The 22059-nt window shown below is 38.2% G+C and overlaps 1 protein-coding gene across 1 annotated transcript; it reads left to right on the forward strand.

Annotated features, from left to right (window-relative positions):
• Positions 1–1883: 1883 nt before the first annotated feature.
• Positions 1884–20695, forward strand: CCT2 (chaperonin containing TCP1 subunit 2). The gene is made up of 16 exons (XM_047066676.1): positions 1884–2020; positions 2773–2847; positions 2949–3014; positions 3679–3790; positions 4113–4189; positions 4496–4608; positions 5594–5796; positions 7491–7591; positions 8029–8156; positions 11650–11753; positions 14357–14476; positions 14870–14998; positions 15195–15298; positions 15577–15676; positions 17351–17492; positions 20412–20695. Exons 1-16 carry the CDS (start codon positions 2018–2020, stop codon positions 20440–20442), a joined length of 1608 nt encoding a protein of 535 aa, XP_046922632.1. The 5' UTR covers positions 1884–2017; the 3' UTR covers positions 20443–20695.
• The last annotated feature ends 1364 nt before the right edge of the window (positions 20696–22059 follow it).

Raw genomic sequence — 22059 nt, forward strand, 5'->3', positions numbered from 1 at the left:
CTGTCCCAAAAATAAATAAACGTTGAAAAAAAAAAAATTTAAGAAAAAAAAAAAAAAGAAATAAAGCAGGGAGACTGATTCAGAAGCTCTTACAAAAATGGAAACATAACTGGATAAACGCCTATTCAAAGGCATTGTTGAAAGAGTATGTAGGTTAGTTATTGCTGTGTGACAAAGTTACAAAGTTACAAAACTAGTAAATAGAAAAACTGAAATCCAAACCCTTGCAGCCTGATTCCAGAAACTTGAGTGTTTAACCCCTAGGGGACAAGGGTGAAGAGTCAAAACACATGCAATGGGGAAAGGACAAATTGCTGAGAGTCCCCTCATAGGGAGTCTCCTCCTGGTGGTCTCTGGCCTAGCACCACTGGGAGCAAGGCCATTAAAGTGCATTTCTTAAAAGAAGAGCAAGTTTAAACAAAACAAAACTCTTGATAGATTTAAAACAACAATTTGTCCAGTATGAACAACTTTTCACGATGGACCTGAGTTGAGCATAGTGTAAACCAGGGTCAGCAAGCTTTTTCTGTAAAGGATCAAATAGTGACTATTTTAGGCTTTATGGGCTAGACAGTCTGTCACAACCACTCTGCCATTGTATAATTCTATATCACATTGCACAGTATAAAAATGAATGGGTAGGGGCACCTGGCTGGTTCAGTCAGAAGAGCACACAATCCTTGACTTTGGGGTTGTGAGTTCGAGCCCCACATTGGTGTAGAGATTACTAAAAAATTAAACTTTAAAAATATATATTATTTTAAAAATGGGTATGCTTGTGTTCCACCAAGCTTTATGGACACCAAAATACAAGTTTCATATAATCTTAATGTATCATGAAATATTCACCTTTTTTACCCCAACCATTTAAATATATAACACCCAATCTTAACTCTCTGGCCATAAAAAACCAGGTGGCAGGTTGGATTTGGTTCCCTCACCATCCCTCCCCGATGTAAACTAACCCTCTTAAATCTGAAAGGTGAAAACGATTAAAAATTGAAAACATCTATCAATGTTAACAAGCTTGCTGAGTGATGCATTAGTCAAAGGGAGAAAAGGTATCAGTGGATGATAGAAAACCAATAGGTTTTTTTAAGGACAAAAATTTTAACTGTCCTAGGGGGTCAACTTGGGAGTAAGTAGAAAATTTTGTTTTTTAATAAACTGAAATATTTGGGATTGATCTTGGTCTCTATCAACACATTATGTAAGAGGGTATTGGTCATCTCTACTAGTGGAGGGGGAAAAATCGAGTGAAAGCTAAGACCTGAAAATGAGCAAGCAGGGCAAAGATAAAGTAAATGTCTCCATGAGAGTTCACAAGACTTTGTCCCGGACAGTCAACGTCCAATTAAAACAGCTTTTTAAAATTCAACAAAAGGAATGTAAGTCTTCCTCGTAATACTCAATAAATAACGTTTAAAATTAAAATAGCAATAAAATATTATTTAGTAATATAATGGTAAGTAATCAAAGAAACAAAACCCGAAAAAGCTGAATGTAGTTGTCTCCCGGGAAAGAAGTGGTGAGGTTGGTGAATTGTCTTTCGTTATTAGTATATAACACTTTAAATTGTGTATATGTGGTACTTTCAGGCAAATTTTAAAAGATTAAATTTAAGAAAAATTAAACGCACGAGCAAGAACGCCGTTGCTGTGGCAGCCCGACGTCCCGAGATCCCCTTTGTTCTTCGCGAATTCAACTCCCAACCTGCCCCGCTGCAAGCTAGATGTCGGACCCACCCCTTCCAGGTCTCTGGCAGGCGGATCCACAGGGGGCGGGGCGCGAGACGAAGCCCCGCCCCCCAGCGTAAGGAGCCGCGCTTCCGACCGCGTTGCTCCACTCAAAGTGGCACCACTCACTGCTCCAGCTGGCGGCGCCTGGCCCGAGCTCCGCGCTGGTCGGAGCTCCGCCCCCTGCAGTAGAGCGTGTGCCGTCATTTCCGGCTTCTCTTACCTCCGGTCCCGGGCGTGAGCTGTGAGGGATTAGCGTGTGTGCCGAACTCCACGGAACCATGGTGAGTCTGGCCCCGCTAGCCCTGTCTAAGCCCCGCCACGTCTCGCCGTGCCCTGCCGCCTCGCTGTCCCCTCTGTTTTCCCTTTGCCGCGGACTCCTTGTGTCTGTCTCCTTAGGCCGCCGCACATGGCGCGGGCCGCGGCGTGTGGCCTGCGCCGGGCCCGCCGGTGAAGCCCTCCATGCCTAGCAGGGGGAGGGGCGGGCCTCCATGCCAGCGTCTTGGGCCTACTAGGCCTCTCCCCAGTACCAGAACCCGGGGCCCGGGGCTCAACCCAAGCGAAGAAATTTCTAGTGCCCCGGGCGGGTCGGCGCGGCAGGCCGCGCCCTCTCTTGGGGAGGAGCCTATGGCGACCGGGCTGGAGGGACCGGACGGTGAAGATGGAGGCGGGTCGACCGCGTTGCCTGGTCCACTGGGCGGTTGTTGAGCTGGTGGCTTACAACTCTTGCCTGCCTTATGCTTAGCTTAAAACCATTTTAAGTCTTGCCATGTTTAACAGTCTCTTTGGTATAGAATTTTTACTCGCAGAGCGCTAGTAGATCCCAAAAGCAAGGTCGTCTTGCCGTGCAGCTTGCATAAGTCCCTCACTCCCCCCTTAAGTAAACGCCCCAGTGATGGAGAACGTCACATTTTTGAAAAAGTATGTTATGCTGTAAATTAAACTTGTCTTTAATATCTGCATATTTTATCTCCATGCATCTGAATATACCTGTTAAATATTGGTATTCAAACTGATTGTTGATTTTCCTTTTTAGGCGTCCCTTTCCCTCGCACCTGTTAACATCTTCAAGGCTGGAGCTGATGAAGAGAGAGCAGAGACCGCTCGGCTGGTAAGCCTTGTTCTCCCATTCTTTTAAAGATTCGATTGTACTTTTTGAATTTTAAGATTGTAAAATTGATTCTTCCCTTCAATCTCTGATTTTTACTCCAGTCCTCTTTTATTGGTGCCATCGCTATTGGAGACTTGGTAAAGAGCACCTTGGGACCTAAGGGCATGGTAAGGAAAACTAGGAATTTTTATGTTTTGATACTGTTTTAGAGCTGTTGGTGGAAATACAGTTAATAACTCAATTTGGGGGGTGCTTTTTAATGTTGGAAAGTTAACTCTTACTTACACATGTAAGATGTGGATATATTCTTCTTGCTAAAAATGAAAACAGTGCTTATAAAGCTAAAGTTCCCTTGGATCACCATCCTGGATCCTCTCCCCAGTGACAACCACTGTTATATCTGGATGTAAGTCTTCCCAATGTATTTATGTAGATTTATCTGTGCGTTATGTGTTTTGTTGCATATGTTTTGTTTTATCATAGGCACTACGCGTGTGTACTTTATCTGTAGGTAGCTTTTTAAAATTCCTTTCAGCGTTAATGTTTAAATTTTATTTATGACCACATTGAGGGACATTTAGTTTGTTTCCATTGTTTTTGCTATTACAATGCTGAGACAACCTTGTTAATATTTCCCTGTTCTAGTGTTTTTAGGGGTAGACACCAGGATTTGCTTATGGAGTGTATGCATTGAAAAATTTGAATGGATACTGCCAAATAGCCATCCAGAGTATTTACACATTAACAGTATATGAGAATACGGGTTGACCCATGCATTTTTCCAGATATATTTATATCTTGAACCACATATTTATTATTTATTCCTTTTAGGATAAAATTCTACTAAGCAGTGGACGAGATGCCTCTCTCATGGTAACCAATGATGGTGCAACTATTCTAAAAAACATTGGTGTGGACAACCCAGCAGCTAAAGTTTTAGTTGGTGAGTATGAGGATGATAAGGTTTCGTTAACATTTTGAAACACATTTTTAAATAGGTTGTGTTGATGAACTATACTTGTGATTAATTGATGTCTACTTTTTAATTGTTATCATTATTACAAGCTTCTGGAGTACCATGCATTTATTAATGATAAAACATTTCAGACTGAGAATTTCCAGAGTTTGTCAGGTGAGGAAACCTAGATAAGTGAGATTCAGATTGGTGGTGGGTATGTTTAGAGAATTAGGTAAGCTATGGAGAAGTAATTTAGAATGCAGAATCTCATAAGAATGAGCTAGTAACTATAGCTTCCTTTTTGTAGATATGTCAAGGGTTCAAGATGATGAAGTTGGTGATGGCACTACCTCTGTTACTGTGTTAGCAGCAGAATTGCTAAGGGTAAGAATATCTGAGCAACTTCAACCTCCTTTTATTGTTTTTTGCTCTTGGACCGGAAGTCATTGGGTCCTGCTTCAGTTTATTTGTTTTGAGAGAGCGTGCATGCACATGAGCAAGGGTGGGGGAGAGAGAGAATTGCAAGCAGGCTCTGGTGACAGAGCAGAGCCCAAAGTGGGGTTCAGTCCCATGAACCAGGAGATTATGACCTGAGCTGAAATCAAGAGTTAGATGCTTAACTGACTGAGCTACCCAGGAACCCCTTTATGTCTTTACTGTTGATGAATGTTTTCTGCTCTTTATTAATAGGAAGCAGAATCTTTAATTGCAAAAAAGATTCACCCACAGACCATCATTGCTGGTTGGAGAGAAGCCACAAAGGCGGCAAGACAGGCTCTGTTGAATTCTGCAGTTGATCATGGGTTGGTATACCAAAATAATGCTATTTTTAAGTATTTAACATTTCTTCTTTGTTTGTTTTTGAGAGATTTAGAGAATCTTACAAGCAGGCTCCATGCTTGGCACTGAGCCTGACTCAGGGCTCAGTCTCATGACCGTGAAGTCATGACCAGAGCCAAAGTCAGGAGTCAGATGTTTAACTTACTGAGCCACCCAGGTGCCCCTTAACATTCTTTTCAAAATATGCTCCATACAGAAAGTCTGGAGAATAAAAGCATTTACAAACATGACCCTGTTGCCTCATCCTGCCCTGATAACAAAACAAACCCTCCATGTGACACTTCACATACAGGCTGGGTTTCCAGTTTCCTGTGTATATAATCACACAACACACAGAAACAAATAGTATCGTGTAGAGAATTTACAGCTTCTAACTTAGTTGAATAATAAGGATATTTCTGAGTGTTAGTATTTTCTGCATTATTAGTTTTAATAGAGGTATGCATTTGATTATAGTATAATTTATCTATTTGTGTTTGGAAATCTGTGTTTTGATTGATAATTTTTAGCTTTATAGTAATGTGACAAATCTCTTTCCTAAAAAAAGTGTTTCAAGAAGTATAATTGGTGGGTCCAAAGGTATATGTGTATTTTAAGGCATTTTTATTTACAAGTAACTCTCTAGAAAACATTAATTCTCCCAATATCTGTATATTAATACCTATTTTTTCCATGCTCTTGGAGTATTTGCTATTTTTTTGTTGGCTTATTTGTTTTTTGGTATTTTGCCAGATAGGTGGGAAATTAGTAACTTTTAATTTCGCATTTCTTGATTATTGGTGGTGAGCTCTAATTCTTTTTCTGTGGCTTAGAGCCCTGACTGGGGTGAAATGATCTACTGACACCTATTTGGATAAATTTCAAAAAGAAAAATAGGATTGATATCTTTGGAGAAGCATTTTAAGAACAGGCATGAGTCTTCTGTTTTTTTGTTTTTTGTTTTTTTAGTTCTGACGAAGTTAAGTTCCGTCAGGATTTAATGAACATTGCAGGAACAACATTATCCTCAAAACTTCTTACTCATCACAAAGACCACTTTACTCAGTTAGCTGTAGAAGCTGTTCTCAGACTGAAAGGCTCTGGTAATTTGGAGGCAATTCATGTCATCAAGAAGCTAGGAGGAAGTCTGGCAGATTCCTATTTAGATGAAGGTATGTATATGTTAAATATGGGAAAACAAGGTTTGATCAGATGTTGAGGGCTAAATAGCGAATCCTGTGTTTAGTCAGGACTAGTGACACTTCACAAAGCCAGAAAACTTGTCTTTAAGAATACAAATAATATAATAACCATTTTTGTCATTCTGATCCATTTATTATGTGTAACTGTGTGCTTCATCTCACTCCATCCCAGCATTTCTTTGATAATCTCTAGGTTTTACTTATGCCAAGAAGTTATTACTTGCAGTTTCTAATAAAGAGAAATTGTAGTCTTAGTGGAAATCAGCTACTCTGAAATAGCACTTTTTCCAGGAAGGGTTTGTGTTAAGTCATATCATTTAGTTGGTGTAGGTATTGAGGGTATAGTTGCTGGTGTTTTTTTTTTTTTTTTTTTTAAATGTTTATTTATTTTTGGGACAGAGAGAGACAGAGCATGAACGGGGGAGGGGCAGAGAGAGAGGGAGACACAGAATCGGAAACAGGCTCCAGGCTCTGAGCCATCAGCCCAGAGCCTGACACGGGGCTCGAACTCATGGACCGCAAGATCGTGACCTGGCTGAAGTCGGACGCTTAACCGACTGCGCCACCCAGGCGCCCCTAGTTGCTGGTGTTTTTTAAAGTGATACAGAAGTCTTAGCAATTGCTATTTTCTTACTAATGGTGTATTTCGTTCTTAAAGTATGAATTTTTCAAAACATCTTTACATTGTATTTACTTCACAAAATGACTTCTGGAGTGGAATGTGTAGGCGTTCTCTTCTATAGAGGAGAAACAGGAACAAGTTGTGTTTTACCAGTGATTCGTACTTCATTTATAGGTCATTTGTATTTCAAGGCAGTAACAATTCTGAAAGTACTCTGTGTTGAATTTATCTATGAGGGCTGTGTAGCATTTCTAAAAGAGGCTAGTGGGTAGGTAAGGATAATGAAAACAAAGATAGCTACCATTCTTGAATGCTACATTCTTGAATGTTTTAAAATTTTATTTATCCCTCATTATGTTGTTGACCCAGTGATTTGAGAATTAGGTTCATCTTAATAGGGTGGAAAACCCAACATGAAAATGGAAAAGGTAAAAGTTATGCATGCCTCTAAAAGAAGCTTGGAGAGAGAGTTCCAAATCATCAGGCCTCTAGGCTGGAAACGAGCATCTGTGCCACTGGTGATACTCCTGTTTTACAGATGACTAGCTAAGGTTGATTAATTTGTCCAAGAGTGTGTACATAGCCTGTAAGCAGCATGAGTATGATTGGGGCAGGTTTGTCTGACTCCATTATACATGACTTTTTCATTTTCTTAACCGGCTTCAGTGCTTCAAAAAGTTCAGTAATCTCTAGCAATACCTTGTTTTTCTGAATCCTCAATTTTTCTGTTGTGTTGGCTTTAAAGGAATGAAAGTGGATTTATTAGCATTATGTTGTAATCCACATCTGCATATGTTGTATATATGTGGAACAAAAGTCTCAAAATACTGTGTTTATTCTTAAAGTTTGTGCTGTACTCTTACATTTCCACCTGCTAAATTGATTTTTATGATCACTGCTTTAATGGAATGCTTTATAGGTTCTAGGAGCTTGAAGAATTGGACTCAAATGTGTTCTTTGAAAGTAATTTGATAAAGCAGACATCTATAGAAGATTTATCAATATAGCTTTGAAGTATTTAATATAGTATTCTGTATTGTAGGCTTTCTGTTGGATAAAAAAATTGGAGTAAATCAACCAAAGCGAATTGAAAATGCTAAAATTCTTATTGCAAACACGGGTATGGATACAGATAAAATAAAGGTATGTTAACTACATTTCTTGGAATTCTAATTGTTAGCTGCTTTATAAACTCAGGCTGGGAAAAGCATAAGAGACTCTTAAAAACTGAGAACAAACTGAGGGTGGATGGGGGGTGGGAGGGAGGGGAGGGTGGGTGATGGGTATTGAGGAGGGCACCTTTTGGGATGAGCACTGGGTGTTGTGTGACTATAAATTTCATATATTGAAAAAAAAATAAACTAATAAAACCAAAATAATATAAAAAAAGTAAAAGTAAGAAGTTTACTTTCCAAAAAAAATAAAAAAATAAAAAAAATAAACTCAGGCTGGGAATCATTTGCACTTAAAAAACCTAGAATATATATGAATGTATCCAAATACATAATTTCAGTGTATTTATGTGAAAATGTTTATGTTGAGACTCTTAAGTGTTGTTTTTATGCTTTCCTTTGTTTTAGATATTTGGTTCCAGGGTAAGAGTTGATTCTACAGCAAAAGTGGCTGAAATAGAACACGCAGAAAAGGAAAAAATGAAGGAGAAAGTTGAACGTATTCTTAAGCATGGGATAAATTGCTTTATTAACAGGTCCGTATGTGGTTTTGCTAACAATAGTTATAATAATGTAATACATGATTTATGTCTTTGAAGGCTTATGGAAATACTTAATATTGAATTAGTGACTTGTTATTTAGAAACGTGTTTTTTCTGAATATAATTAGAATTTTATGGCAAGGCACTTTTATTATGATTTTGGTGATGTTTTATGTTACTACACTTTACTAAACCTTTTTTTATTAATAACAAAATAGTTAAAAAAAAGAAAAAGTTTTTTGATGTTTGTTTATTTTTGAGAGAGACAGAGACAGAATGCAAGTGGGTTGGGACAGAGACAGAGGGAGGCACAGAATCAGAAGCAAGCTCCAGGCTCCTAGCTGTCAGCACAGAGCCTGACGCGAGGCTCGAACTCATGAGCTGTGAGATCATGACCTGAGCCAAAGTCGGATGCTCAACCGACTGAGCCACCCAGGCACCCCACAAAATAGTTTTTTGATTTGACAGTTACAGTTTTAGAGTTTTGGACTAATTGTGTGTGTGTGTGTGTGATATATATATCTGGTGGAGAGGTTCAATTCCCATATCAAATGATGAGAGTTTGAAGTGGCAAAAAATTAATACCAAAGAAAACAAGAATGAGGAGACCCAAGTTTTAGATAAGAATTTTGTCTTGTGTTTTTTAAAATCATTTATTTTGATTTTTTTTAATGTTTATCTTTGAAAGAGAGCACAAGCAGGGGAGGGGCAGAGAGAGGGAGACACAGAATCCAAAGCAGGCTCCAGGCTCCAAGCTGTCTGCACAGAACCCGATCAGGGCTCGAACTTACGAACCATGAGAGAGTGACGTGAGCTGAAGTTGGATGCTTAACCGACTGAGCCACCCAGGCACCCTGAAGTTTGTTTTTAAGAGAGTGCATGCTTTTGCACAAGTAAGGTAGGGAGGGACAGAGAGAGAGGAAACAGAATTCCAAGCAGTCTCCATGCTGAGAGTCTGATGCGGGGCTTGAACTCATGAACTGTGAGATCATGACCTGAGCTGAAGTCAAGGGTCAGACACTTAACTGAGTCACTCAGGCACCTGTTTTCTTTAATTTCTGTGAAAAAGTATGTGTATGCTTCTTCTGTGTATTCTTTTTTTTTCAAAGTTTATTTATTTTGAGAGAGCATGCACGCAGGGAAGGGGCAAGGTGGGGGAGAGAATCCCAAGTAGACTCAGTGCTGTCAGCACAGAGTCCAAGGTGGGGCTTAAACCCACGAACTGTGAGGTCATGACCTGAGCTGAAATCAAGAGTTGGATGCTTAACTGACTGAGTCACCCAGGTGCCTTTCCCCATGTGTTCTTAATTGTTAGTGTCTAAGGCATTTTTGGGTTTTTTTTCCCCCACAAAGGCAATGGAAATTTATTTTCAGTAAAACTAGAAAAGAGTCAATAAAAAGTCACGACTCTATCCACTCCAGTGGTCTGAGGCAACATAAAATAGAATCAGTGTCCAGGTGGCAGGCACTCCGGGCCCCGTAGCTTGCTTCCATGGCTCTCAGACCAGCTTCCATCTTTGGGACCCTGATGTTATAGGGCCGAACATGTAGGATCCAATAGTAGTGAGGGCCATTTCCTGGCAAGGCCTAGAGGCAAGAACTCTAGACTGGAGTTTTGGCAAGGAGTCCTCTATTCTCTTCCAGGTTCAGGGGGCCTAAAACCACTGCTTTGAATTCAGTTTGCTCATTCCCACCTCAGGGCCTCTAATGTACCTAATTTTCCCTCTGGTTGGCTCCCTTGGATTGTTTTAAATGGTGAAAATGCCAAGAGGAACAACATGTTTCTGTCAGTGAACTTTGACAGTTAATATTTGATGAAAAATAATTGTTCTAGGCCAGATGTTTGTGGGCTTTTTTTGTTTGTTTTAATGTTTATTTATATTGTTAGAGCATGTGCAAGGGAGACAGAATCCCAAGCAGGCTCCATGCCACTAGCATAGAGCCCCATGCTGGGCTTGATCTCACAAATGTGAGATCATGACCTGAGCCCAAATGAAGAGTCAGATGCTTAACCCACTGAGCCACCCAGGCACGCTTGTGGGCTTTTTAAAAAGAAGTTTGTAAACTTCTGTGTGATCTGTGAATCTGAGAACATGCATTTTGCGTAACAGTGCTTTATAATGATTATTTTTAAAACTTTTTTTAGCCTTTTTTTTTAATTAAGTTTCAAACTTTTAAACATGTCCTTTTTATAAAACTCCTGATAGAAAAATAATAACCCATTGGGGCACCTGAGTGGCTCAGTTGGTTAAGGGCCTGGCTCTTGGTTTCAGCTTGGGTGGTGATCTCACATATTATGAATTCAAGCCCCACATTGGGCTCTGCGCTGACAGTGTGGAGCCTGCTTGAGATTCTCTCTCCCCTCTCTCTCCCCTCTGCCTCTACCCCGCTTGTGCACCCTCTGTCTCTCAAAACAAACTTTAAAAAAAATCTCATTTTGGAAAATAGAAACGTATAAAGAAGGAACAGAGTCTAGGGTCTGACCTTCCTGAAATTCTTTTATTAAGCTGATCTGTGTGTGTAGTGTTCTAGCTTCAGTGTTTCACTTACGATGGCATGCTGTAAACTTTTGTAACTTGGTTTTTTTTTCAATCTAATATATTTTTAAAATTACAGAGTTCTTATAACTGGTAAATTGTGATCTGCACAAACACTCCCCAGTGGACATTAAGGTCATTGGCAGGTTTTGCTGTTCTCTAAAAATTTTTTTACAAATATCATTAAAATCTTTTAACATTTATTTTTTTTTTTGAAAGACAGAGCATGAGAGGGGGAGAGGCAGAGAGAGAGGGAGACACAGGATCCGAAGCAGGCTCCAGGCTCTGAGCTGTCAGTGCAGAGCCTGATGCAGGGCTCGAACCCACGAACTGTGAGATCATGACCTCAGCTGAAGTCAGGTGCTTAACTGACTGAACCACCTGGCACCCCAAAATCTTTTAATATCTAAATTTATTTTCCTACTGTAGAGCCTCAGGAGTGGAATTAAAGCATGTGAACATTGATGTGTTTTTTTTTTGTTTGTTTTTAAGTTTTTTTTTTAATGCTTATTTATTTTCGAGAGAGAGGGAAAAAGGGCAGGCAGAGAGAGAGGGAGACACAGAATGTGAAGCAGTCTCTAGGCTCCCACTGTCAGCACAGAACCCAATGTGGGGCTCAAACTCAGGAACTGTGAGATATGACCTGAGCCGAAGTCGGATATTTAATTGACTGAGATACCCGGGCACCCCTGACGTGGTTTTTGATGCATTTTTTGCTACATTACTTTTCAGAATTATGGGTCTAGTTTATCCTATTAGTTAACAATATAAAATACCTGTTTTCAGTACTAGCATGAATGCACTAAGTTTTGTAATTTATAAATTATTGCATACGGAAGATACGGTAAAATTTGTATTGGTGAGGTAAAAATGGTTCCATGTTTTTTAGTCTGTTGAATTTTAGACTTGTGAAATAACAATTTTGAACAATATTTTTATTTTATTTATAGGCAGTTAATTTATAATTATCCTGAACAGCTCTTTGGTGCTGCTGGTGTTATGGCTATTGAACATGCAGATTTTGCGGGTGTGGAACGCTTAGCTCTTGTCACAGGTATGGGAAAAAGGCATTAATTTCTTTTTTCTTTCTTTATTTTATTTATTTTTTTAAGTTTATTTTGATAAAGGGAGAGAGGCAGAGAGAAAATCCCAAACAGGCTCCGTGAGGTCAGTGTAGAGCGCGATGCAGGTCTTGATCTCACAACCCTTGAGATCCTGACCTGAGCAAAAAGGAAGAGCTTAACCAACTGAGCCACCCAGGCACCCTAAAAGGCATTAATTTCTAACAAACACTAATTGCTCTTGGATTTATTAAATGTTAGTGTATGGAACTTATTGCTGAGAGTACAAAGAAGTACCTTTAGGGGGCTTAGAAAATAAACCATTATTCTGAAATCTGATTTATGGTTTTTTGACATCTTTAGTTGTGTTATTTTACTATATACCAAATTATATGCTAGGTTTGCCCTCTCTTTTTTTGTTACATTGTTTTAAAGATACTAGATCTTTTCTCACAAACCCACAGGACCATTGTTCTATACCTAAAGAAACAAAAACTTAAAAAAGGAGTGTTCGGTTTTTAGTTTATTTTTAGTGGTGAGTAGTCCAATGCTTTGTGCCTGTGTGGTAGTAAGTTACAATAATAACCTTTATTGAACACTTAACTGTATGTCAGAGAGTGGGTCAAGGGCTTGCACATTGTTTTTGTTAATTCATTTAAATTTGTGGAAGGAATCAATGTTGAACTAAGTGTGAAAACAATTCAGCAATGAATAATGAAAAATTTCGTATGCTCTAATATGCTTCGGTAGAGGTATGAGTTTCATAATCCCAGTTGTGTGGAATAAAAATATATTTATGAGTAAGATCACATCTACATCAAAATGACAGAGTGTAATTTGTTTATGTTGGGATAATAGTTTTTAAAGTAACCTTAAAGACATAAGTGTAGCAACCTTTATTCTCTAATTTTTAGGCCCTTGAAAATAAATGAATATGTTGGAAAGGTGGTTTGGGATCTGGCAATGAGAATTTAAGGAGAGGGGTTTGAGATGTAAAGGCACTAGGAATGTTGAATTTTCAAGTGCCATGAGTATTAGAAATAAAAGTATACTAACTATGGTAAAGGGTAGGATTGGTTTCATGTCAGAGTAACTTCTTCAGCCATTTTTAATAATTCTGAGAAGTGTGGTCTTCTGACCTAAAAAAAGACTTTTTTCTTTCATTAGTTACTTTGAAATGGGTTTATTCTTTCTTTAATTACTTTGAAATAGGTTTACTTTAAAGTTCTTTAAGAGCAATTACATACTTGATGCTTAAGGTAATAAAATTTAGGGTGTAATTCCTCCTTTAAGATAACAAAATTAAAGATACGACCTAAGAATTAAATGTGAATGATAGCACATTCATAGGATAAGTTGATCTCATAAGGACTTGATACATGAAATTGCCACATACACTCAGAGGAGAACTGACTGCACCAAGCACACCCAACTGCAAAGTTGATCTTACCCCATTGGTGCCTCCTATCTTTAGCTTACTTGTTTTTAAGATGTGTGAAATTGGTTCTCGTAAACATCAAGGATATACATACATATTTTTTCTAAGCCAGTATAGAGAAGTTAGTGAATTTAAGATAAGTGAAAATTCTCATAAGCCAAATTAGTCTCATTTTGGGGATGTGATGTCCCAAATGTATTGTGTCTCACATCTAGAACGCAAAGCAGTCTCAGGAATTTGCCAATCAAAAGTCAAAAGAACTTCAGCTGTACGGATGAGTATAAATCAGTATAAAAATGACCCAGAGTCTTTTTCTATAATTTTTTTTGTAAAATAGATATAAAGCATCCATTATTCTGAGTTAAAAGAGGGGTTGGTTGATGGTAGAGGAAATCTACTTTATTAGATGAGAGTAGTGAGGTAGAGAAAGGGACTTTAAAATGGAAGTTTAACTTTTGCCTAATTAACGAGGAAAGGAAATGGCTGAACTTCTCAGTTTACACCATGGAAGATGGAGGGAAAATAGGAATAGAAATAAGACATAGGAGTAAAGTAAGATTTTTTTTGACATCTCATTAGGGTTGCTCTGGGAAATTTTCAGTATACGTTTTCCCTTTTTCTAGGCTTTCTGAGATTGTAGTTACTGTAATGATTAGCAGCTATCAGGTGCTCCTTTAAGCAGTTTCTAAGGTTTACATCTGTTGACATAGTAGAATTAGTCAAATATCTTATGTTTTGAGAAATTGGATCATAAGGGTACTGGTTTTCTAGACAGGATTCAAAAGGGAATCTGAATTTAAATTCAGATTTAAAAATAGATGTTAAAGTCCCAGTTTAACCTTTGAGAAACAGTATTCTACAGTGTGCTGCACATACAGGTCTAAAGAGACTGCTTGGATTTGAATTCCACTTTACTATATTTGTTAGTGCTACATAATCTTGAACAAGAAACTAAATATCTCTTTGCCTCGATTTTAGTATTTCCTAACAGTATCTGTGAGGGTTGTAAAGATTAAATAATTAGATTATGTGAAGTGCTTCAAAGTGCTTGGCATGTAGTAAGCAGTCAACTTTAAAAATGTCAGTTCATTAGTTTTTACTGGAAAACAGATTTTTAAATGCGTTGTGCATTTAATTAATGTGTATTTATGTTCATAGGTGGTGAAATTGCTTCTACCTTTGACCACCCAGAACTAGTGAAGCTTGGAAGTTGCAAGCTTATTGAGGAAGTCATGATTGGAGAAGATAAACTGATCCACTTTTCTGGGGTAGCACTTGGTGAGTGATTATATAGATCCTGATTTAGGTTCCTAAATGTTTGTTTGATAGACTCTGTTGAAGTTAAAAGAAGTAGTTACTGTATTTACTAGAATATGATGTGTCTTAATTCTTGAGAGGCATGATGTATATTAATCTCAGTTTCTTTTGAGATAAGCCTCATGTTAATCTTGCCTTTGTGAACAGTATATTCAACATGATTGTTTTCTAGGTACCTTAGAACTACTGTGAACATGGATTATTAGCAAAAAGAATGTACAACAGCAGAGGACATGTCCGCTTTTAAAACCAAAGAATAATTATAACCAATATCTACATAAAGATTAGAAGGCAAACTTATTTTTTATAACTAAGTGTTCACTGTGACCTAAGAATCTTATCTTTTAACTTTAGGTGAAGCTTGTACCATTGTTCTTCGTGGTGCCACTCAACAAATTTTAGATGAAGCAGAAAGATCTTTGCATGATGCTCTCTGTGTTCTTGCCCAAACTGTGAAGGATTCTAGAACAGTTTATGGAGGAGGTAAGCGTTTTAAAAATACTGAACGTGGTTTATTCAAGTATAGTAATGGTTTTGGCTTTAATGATTTTTAGAAAGTTTATATATAGTACTTTTGAGTTTAATTTTAAAATGTTTGACGTATCTTAAGGGAAATCAGTAATTCAGGGTCTTGGAGATTAAATAAAATATTTAATTGGAATTTAATTTTAATCTGCAGGCTGTTCCGAGATGCTGATGGCTCATGCTGTGACACAGCTTGCCAGTAGAACACCAGGCAAAGAAGCTGTTGCAATGGAGTCTTATGCTAAAGCACTGAGAATGGTAAGTTGATAAAGAGATCTGAACTCCCATTTTGTGAGTATTGATGGTTTTTTAAATGAATACATTTTCCTATCGTAGAAAATGTTTGCCTTTTTGGCATTAAGAAAACTGGTTCACACCACTTAAATTTGATTCTGGAGTTTATCTTTTTTATGAGCAGTAATTAAAAGGAACAATTTTACATTGTTTCTAAATGTATAATTTTAAAAAGGTGTCCTGGTTAGAAGTAAATCCACTTTCTTATAGAATATTTGCTATTTGTCTTTCTCACCTTGTAGTTGCCAACTATCATCGCCGATAACGCAGGCTATGACAGTGCAGATCTGGTGGCGCAGCTCCGAGCTGCCCATAGTGAAGGCAATACAACTGCTGGACTGGGTAAGAAATTGCATGAAACCTTGTAGTAATTTTGGTAGTAACTTTACCAAGTTATTCTTTTTTTTCTTTAAGCTGAATTCTCATAATAACCATAAAAAAGTTTCCTGTGGCCCTTGCCTCTGTAATTGTTACATATTTTAGGAAAATGTTTAACTTCATATTCTCAACACTACCAGAACTGTTTTTCCATAAAGGGTATAAAACTAATTAGAAGATTTGTAACTAGTTTATTATGACTGTGAGATTGAAATACATAAACAGTACTAATATTTTCAAATAAGTGTAAACTTAATGTTAAGTTTCTTACAGTGTAATCAACATTCAATTTTAATCTCCTAGGAAACTTACTGTGAGACATTCTTGAGTGTGGATCTTTGATACATAGATAAAAGTGGCCAAAAGGGCAGATTTTAATTCAAATTGAAAAATTTCCCAATGTACTGTCCAAGACAGGAATAGTAAGAGGGTAGATAATCCTGGCACTGCAGAAGAGAGGTAATGAAAATGATCTGTCAGAAGGTCAAGTAGGGATTCTCACAAGAAAAATAGATGACTTCTAAATTCTCTTCCAGTTTTAGGAGTCCATGGTAGGGGCACCTGGCTGGCTCAGTTGGTAGAGCATGTGACTCTTGATCTCAGGGTTGTGAGTTCGAGCCCCGCATTGGGTGTAGATTACTTCTAAAAATTAAAATCTTAAAAAAGAATCCATGGTAATTAGTGATAAGCACATCTTCTGTAGTAATTTTACTTTTATTTTTATTTTTTACTATTATTTTGAGAGCGAGAGAATCCCAAGCAGGCCCCATGCTGTCAGCACAGAGCCCATCATGGAGCTCAGTCCTACAAACCATGAGATCATGACCTGAGCTGAAAGCAAGAGTTGGAGGCTTAACTGACTAAGCCACCCAGGTGCTCCCTGCAGTAATTTTACACATGTAGGTACATATACACACGTGTATATATATGTACGTAGATAAAGATAGGTGATTGAGGGGTGCCTGGGTGGCTCAGTTGGTTAAGTGTCAACTCTTGGTTTCAGCTCAGGTCATAAACTTGCAGGTTGTGAGTTCGAGCCCTGTGTCGGGCTCTTCGCTGACATTGTGGAGCCTGCTTGGGATTCTCTCTCTCTCCCTTTCTGTCTGCCTCTCCCCAACTTGCTTTCTGTTTGTCTCTCAAAATAAATGAATAAACTTAAAAATGTTAAAAAAAACTGATGAGTGTTCTATATTCATTTTCCATTATTTGACCTAGTTGACCTTTTAATTTTCTCAAAGGCCTTGAGTGATAGGCTGATGAGAATGCTCTAATTAAATTGAGTGGTTGGGTCTTGTGATCTCATTTTTTATAAACGTTAATTTTATTTGTTGTAAGTAATTAGAGATATTTTGGTAATTTAGTTGCTAAAACTATAGTTTAGGGGTGCCTGGGTGGCTCAGTCGGTTGGGTGACTGACTTCGGGCTCAAGCCCCGATGTCACAGTTGGTGAGTTCGAGCCCCACGTCGGGCTCTGTGCTGACAGCTCAGAGCCTGGAGCCTGCTTCAGATTCTGTGTCTCCCCTTCTCTCTGCCCCTCCCTTGCTCATGCTCTATGTCTGTCTGTCTCTCAATAATAAATACATGTTTTTTAAAAAAAACAACTGTAGTTTATTTAGTAAATACTGTGTCTTTTTTCAGATATGAAGGAAGGTACCATTGGAGATATGGCAGCACTGGGTATAACAGAAAGTTTCCAAGTAAAGCGACAAGTTCTTTTGAGTGCAGCTGAAGCAGCAGAGGTGATTCTGCGTGTGGACAACATTATCAAAGCAGCACCAAGGTATTGTAGCACTTTAACACACATTTCTTAGAAAAAATTGTTTTTTAAAATTATTATTGTTTTTTAATGTTTACTTAGAGAGTGTGCCCACATGAGGGAGGGGCAGAGAGAGAGGGAGAGAGAGAATCCCGAATAGGCTCTGCACTGTCAGGGTGCAGCCCAGTGTGGGGCTTGATCCCATGATCTGTGAGATCATAACCAGAGCTGAAATCAAGAGTTGAATGCTCAACCAACTGAGCCACTAGGTGCCCCTCTAACAAAAAAATTAACACAGAAGCAAAAAATAGATAACTGGGTATGTTTGGTAATTGTAGTTGATAGAGCCATTTCTGCCTAACTAAACGTATTACGCATGTTATTTAAAATCTGTAGTCATATGGGGCGCCTGGGTGGCGCAGTCGGTTAAGCGTCCGACTTCAGCCAGGTCACGATCTCGCGGTCCGTGAGTTCGAGCCCCGCGTCAGGCTCTGGGCTGATGGCTCGGAGCCTGGAGCCTGTTTCCGATTCTGTGTCTCCCTCTCTCTCTGCCCCTCCCCCGTTCATGCTCTGTCTCTCTCCGTCCTAAAAATAAAAAAAAAAAAAAAAACGTTGAAAAAAAATAAATAAATAAAATAAAATCTGTAGTCATAACTCTTAAAGTCAAAAAAGTTCAGGGAGAGAGGGGTACAGGTAACACAGGAGAGCTCTCAGAATTGACATAAAGAGGCAGGCTTGGAAAGGTTAAGAACCATACTGCATGGGGGCGAGGGCTGTAGTAGTAAGAATGAATGTCTTTTTACCAGGATGAGTCCGCTATAGTCCTCTATCCTGGGTACACTTTTTCATATAGGTAATCTTAAGTACATGATGTCCAGAGTTCCTTATATGTTCCATTTCAGCAGTTTTTTTAAGGTGTCATATTTTTTCAGAAATTCACTCATGTAAAAAATGGTTAGCCAGAAAATCTTAACTTCTGAAGATTTAGTTAACTTCATTGTTCTTACTAGCAGTTATGAAAATATTAATTTTACCTGTTGAAGTGGTGGTTCATGAAATTGAGAGGGGATGGTGGCCTGCACCAGGAGATAAGAGGTGAGGGTGGTCAGGAGGTGTTGATCATAGATTTTGAAGGTGGAGCCCGCAGAATTTGATGATGGGCTGCATATAAGGTATAAGGAAAAGGAATGAAGGATAATCCAATCCAAGGTTCTTGTTGTTGGGAGAAATAAAGTTTCTCTTATGTGAGTCTCTTGTGAATAGAAGCAAGAGAAGTGGGATGGTAGCTAGAGGATGTGTGGGTCTTTACTGTGAATGTTCAGTGCTATGTGGAGTGATCTTGTAGGGGGAGATGAATGCAGAAGGAGGGAGCAGCCCACTGAGTAGCTGTGAGAAGGAGTGGGAGAATGAGAGGGGGGTGCTGGTTTTAGTTGGAAGCACGGGGAGTTCATCCCTGGGAACAGGAGGGAAGTAGGAACATCATTAGGAAATTGCACCTTAAATGGACTAAGGTACAAGGAATTTCTTTGTGCAGATCGTGCAGCATCCACTTGAGTGCTTTTTTCTGTTACATCCCATTACTGTTAGAAAGGGGAAAGAGTAGAAAGTAGTGATTTGGATGTGGAAAGAAAAGGGGGAAATGGTATTTAAATCTGTGGTGTAGTAGAAGGCCTGGGCTGAAAATAGTTTTTCTGTGGTAGGGAAATGAGCAGTCATTTTGAAATGGAAAGTTGGTGAGGGAAGGAGAAATTGAAAGTTTTGGAAGCTGTGCCAGCAGAGATGGTTGTGCAGTTGTTTTCGACTGTCTTTAATAAGCAGAATGATAACAAAAGGAAACTGGTCTGTAAAGTTTTCCTAATAGGCCACATAATCATGCCTGCCCTCATAAATCTTTGCGATGACTTGACACCCTCAACCACATTTGTAATATGTTCCTTGGTATACCTCATTTGATCTGATACCACTGTTTTAGTGGTTTAAGTGTCTATTAAATTTAGTAGACGTTCTCAGTAATTGCAGTAAAGAAACATGAATAATTTTGTTTAACTCAGCCTTCCCAAACATACTGGTCTGGGGACTCTTCATACCCATTATTAACCAGGGGACTCTTATTCCATTCCAGACCAGTTGCCCTGTAAACTGTCACAGCTTGATAAGTTTCTATATTGACATCTTTTAGTATCCTTTAGTCCTACTCCCATAAGCTTCCAAGGTTGAAAGATTTATTTCCTTATGTGGTCCCAGTATACTCTTTCAGTGTTTTTAGACTTTGTCTGCTTCTCTGGAATGATTGCTGTGTTTGTCTTTAGAAGCAGTGCTTATACAGGCAGTAAGTAAAATTCTGTTAGTACCTCTGCCATGCCTCCTTCCTGAGAGATTTGTTATTTTTTCACCAAAGAATAAAAGTTTAACATCTAAGATGTATATGAAAGGCACTGTTGACATACTTTAGTGAGTTTCCCAGCTTACCTACCGGCATTTGTTTTCATTCGTTTAGAATAGCAAGAAAAATAGAGATTTTTAATCTGGAGGCCCCAAAGTCTTGTCATTCTACATACAACTTGTGGTTAAGAGTACCTGTCTTTGTCTTTGACTAATTTAGTAGTAGAATTCCCTAACGCATTTGCTGAAAACATGCATTAACCTTTTAATGGAGAATATGTATTTGTAAAGTAGGTTGTTGGGATGAGAAATAGAGTATTGCTAAATACCTACAGGTCTTCACGTTCCATAGATTTGTAATGTCCTCTTACTAGTATAGTAATAATTGAGGGATATTAATTATGAGGTAGAAACAGCATCTTTTTTACAGAGAATTGGTTATAATGGTTTTAATAAAATTAAGAATTTAGCTGTGTTTGTATTTGCTATAAATCTTTGGTTACATGCTTTTCATTTTTACCATTGCCTTTTTCTTAAGTGTTTGTTTTATAATCCTTGCAGGAAACGTGTCCCTGATCACCACCCCTGTTAAACATTCCCATGTGCTGTTGAGCTCTGGACCAGGTAGTTCATAGCAAAGTTGTGTTTGAAAGACTTCCACCTGTTAAAGAAGACTGTGGTATTGAAGTTTATCTGTGGCTCTTGTATCCTTAAGTTTGGACATTTAACTGACCATCTGTTTTAACATTGGTCTAATTTATTTGCTGTTTCATTTTCCATAAAACTCAGTTGATTTAAAAGTTCATTTCTCATACTGTGCATCAAAATAAAAATTTGAACAATAATCTGTTCTCACCTGTCTTAGTGATTTGTACCCTGTTTTTAATTATTTAATGGGAGCAAATGATTATACTCTGTATAGAGTTGTTCAGCTTAACTAATGATTGACCTTACCTGATTATGAAATAATTATCAAGTCCAAGTCACACATGGTAAACATAGGTTAATCTCTTGGTTTTTAATCCTATATAACTTATTAGCTGTTTAATTTTGTTAGTGAAAGTACTCATTTAATTTTGTATAGTCTCAGTACCATCTCTTACTTATATAGGAAACAATTATGGTGTAAACATTATTTCAAGTTTGAAAGAGTCCTATATTACTTTTTAAATGTTACTTTTGAGAGAGTGCGTGAGCAGAAGAGGGCCAGAGAGAGAAGGGGACAGAGGATCTGAAGCGGGTTCTGTGCTGACAGCGAGCCCGGTATGGGGCTCATACTCCCCAACCATGAGATTGTGACCTGAGCCAAAGTCGGCCTCTTAACCGATTGAGCCACCCAGGTGTCCCGAAAGAGTCCTCTATTTTAAAAGTTGCTTGTTACAAGCTGCTTCTCAAGGACCTTTGATGCTTTAAAGGGTAATACCCTCTTAAAGAATATGGATGTGGTTAGATTTAAGCATTACTGATTGTTGTTTTGTTAATGCTTTTTGGTTTTGGCAAATGGCCGAGAGGAGAGAGAATGGGGATAGGTATGTACTTAGTTAATGGTTTAAAAGTGAATTTAGTTTTGGAAGTTATTTTAATGCATCGGTGTATAGCAGAATGCCCAAGAAATAAAGTGCAGCAGTAGGTTATAAGTTTTTACAGGGTATCTGTGCTAGCTTAATGGAGAGACATTTTATTCCCATAGAAGAGCAAAAGGGTTTTCAAGGAAACACTGATAAAATAACCTGTTTCTGTTGTGTTTTTGTTTTTTGAAGTAGGCTCCACATGGGGTTTGAACCCATGATCATGAGATCAAGAGTTACATGCTCTACTGATTGAGGCAGCCAGGTGCTCCCAACCTGTTTTGTTTTTGTCTAAAAAGTTTGTCTCCACATTTTAATACTACTATTGTAGAAGCTACTGAAACTAGGAAAACTTGGTTTTCTTTGTTTTGGTACTAGTTTATGTCTTCTAACATTCACATAAAGGAGGGACTTTTCCTGAGATTATCAAAGAGAATTGCACTGATCTTTTTTTTTTTAGTATATCACATCATGACATCAGTTTTCAGGTGGAACAAGTGAGCATATCATGACCAAGAAAACCTACAGGTTTCAGTGGAAGTGGGTTTAAATATCCGTCTTGAGGTACTAGATACCCTGGAGTAAGATCTTGATCTTTAAGGATACTTGGGCATGTTTTCTCTAAAGGTCTTAAAAAGAAT

The sequence above is a fragment of the Lynx rufus genome, unplaced genomic scaffold (assembly GCF_022079265.1).
Source record: "Lynx rufus isolate CCGP_SWC_20201006 ecotype Redwood Valley unplaced genomic scaffold, mLynRuf1.p SCAF_7, whole genome shotgun sequence".
NCBI lineage: Eukaryota > Metazoa > Chordata > Mammalia > Carnivora > Felidae > Lynx > Lynx rufus.

Excerpts from the sequence above, each read along its gene's own strand:
- CCT2 (XM_047066676.1), top strand. Across the intron at positions 4,190-4,495 it reads TAGCAGCAGAATTGCTAAGG|GAAGCAGAATCTTTAATTGC; the intron begins GTAAGAATATCT and ends CTTTATTAATAG. Across the intron at positions 4,609-5,593 it reads AATTCTGCAGTTGATCATGG|TTCTGACGAAGTTAAGTTCC; the intron begins GTTGGTATACCA and ends TTGTTTTTTTAG.